Source organism: Microtus ochrogaster, chromosome X (assembly GCF_000317375.1).
Source record: "Microtus ochrogaster isolate Prairie Vole_2 chromosome X, MicOch1.0, whole genome shotgun sequence".
Lineage (NCBI taxonomy): Eukaryota > Metazoa > Chordata > Mammalia > Rodentia > Cricetidae > Microtus > Microtus ochrogaster.
The window spans coordinates 9,560,564-9,561,809 of NC_022026.1; the positions used below are offsets into that span (position 1 = coordinate 9,560,564).

A 1,246-nucleotide genomic window follows, 5' to 3' on the forward strand; every position below is an offset into this window, starting at 1 on the left:
CTCCCTGACTCAGCTTCTTTCTCCCAGCCTTCTGTTCTGTTTACTCCACCCACCTAAGGGTTGGCCTATCAAGGGGCCTAGGCAGTTTCTTTATTCCTTAACCAATGAAATCAACAGATTGATATATGACACTCCCACATCAAAGCAGGGGATAAACCCGGACTCTCTGAATATGGTGGACAAAGGTTCTATTTCATGCAGGATCATAGGACATCATGACCCATACCATGTCTGAAATTATGTTCTCTACTCTCACCTAACCAACCATACCCAAAGGGATTCTAATGTGCATACCGGGTAATGTAATTGCAGTTTCTACCATATGCCAACTTATCAATAACCGTTCAATGAACTAATGAATGAAATTGCACAAACTTGTGACATCCTCTAAAAGTTTACATTGGCCGTGAATCCCTTTGAACTCTGCAATGTCAGTGGGTTAAGTTCTAACAAAACCTGTATGCTTTTTGTTGTTCTAAAATCTATACCCAGACATGTTCTTTTCCTCAGTTTCTCATGTTCTTTGTAGCAGCAGCTAGCTGAGGTCTTACTGAGGTGAAGGCTGCTGCTGAAGGACATTTCATGAAGACTCACACACTGGAAGCTGGGAATTCTTCTCCTTCATGCAAAGTTTCTAGAACTTAGAGACACAAAGAATAGCACCCATGAATGTTAGAAAAACAAATGAAAGAAACGGCAATCGCGCTCTCACAGGAAAAGCAATGTACCTGGAGCACACTGCATCTTTTGTTTTACAGACATAGCTGTGCCCTTCAGAAGATCTGGAGTTATGCAAGAAGGGAACTGAGGAGAGCACAGAGAAAGAAAAGAGAATGTTCCAAAACATCAGCTTCTTCACACTGGTAGCTAAATACAGCAACTACTCTTCACTTGTAAACATCCCTGCAACTGGAGATGTTTTCCTTTTAAAGATAAATGAACACACTCAGTGGAATTTCATCTTTCAATTCAACACAAATTATATATATGACTGAATCTGGAGAAAGAGATCCACATATGCAATTACATTTACTGTGCTACAGAGGGTAATTTCATACCACTTTTGGGGATATATCCAAAGAATGCTCAACCGTGCCACAAGGACATGTGCTCAACTATGTTCATATAAGCATTGTTTGTCATAGCCAGAACCTGGAAACAACCTAAATGCCCCTCGATCCAAGAATGGATAAGAACAATGTGGTACATTTACACAATGGAGTCCTACACAGCAGAAAAAATAACG

At 40.4% G+C, this 1,246-nt stretch overlaps 1 protein-coding gene across 1 annotated transcript in view; it reads right to left on the reverse strand.

Moving 5' to 3' along the window:
- Window positions 1-590: 590 nt before the first annotated feature.
- LOC113457439 (testis-expressed protein 13C-1-like) overlaps window positions 591-1,246 on the reverse strand; it is a 2,327-nt gene continuing 1,671 nt past the window's right edge. The window contains exon 2 of the mRNA XM_026784782.1: window positions 591-640. Within this exon, the coding sequence (XP_026640583.1) occupies window positions 591-640 (50 nt within the window). The remainder of the gene's footprint in view (window positions 641-1,246) is intronic.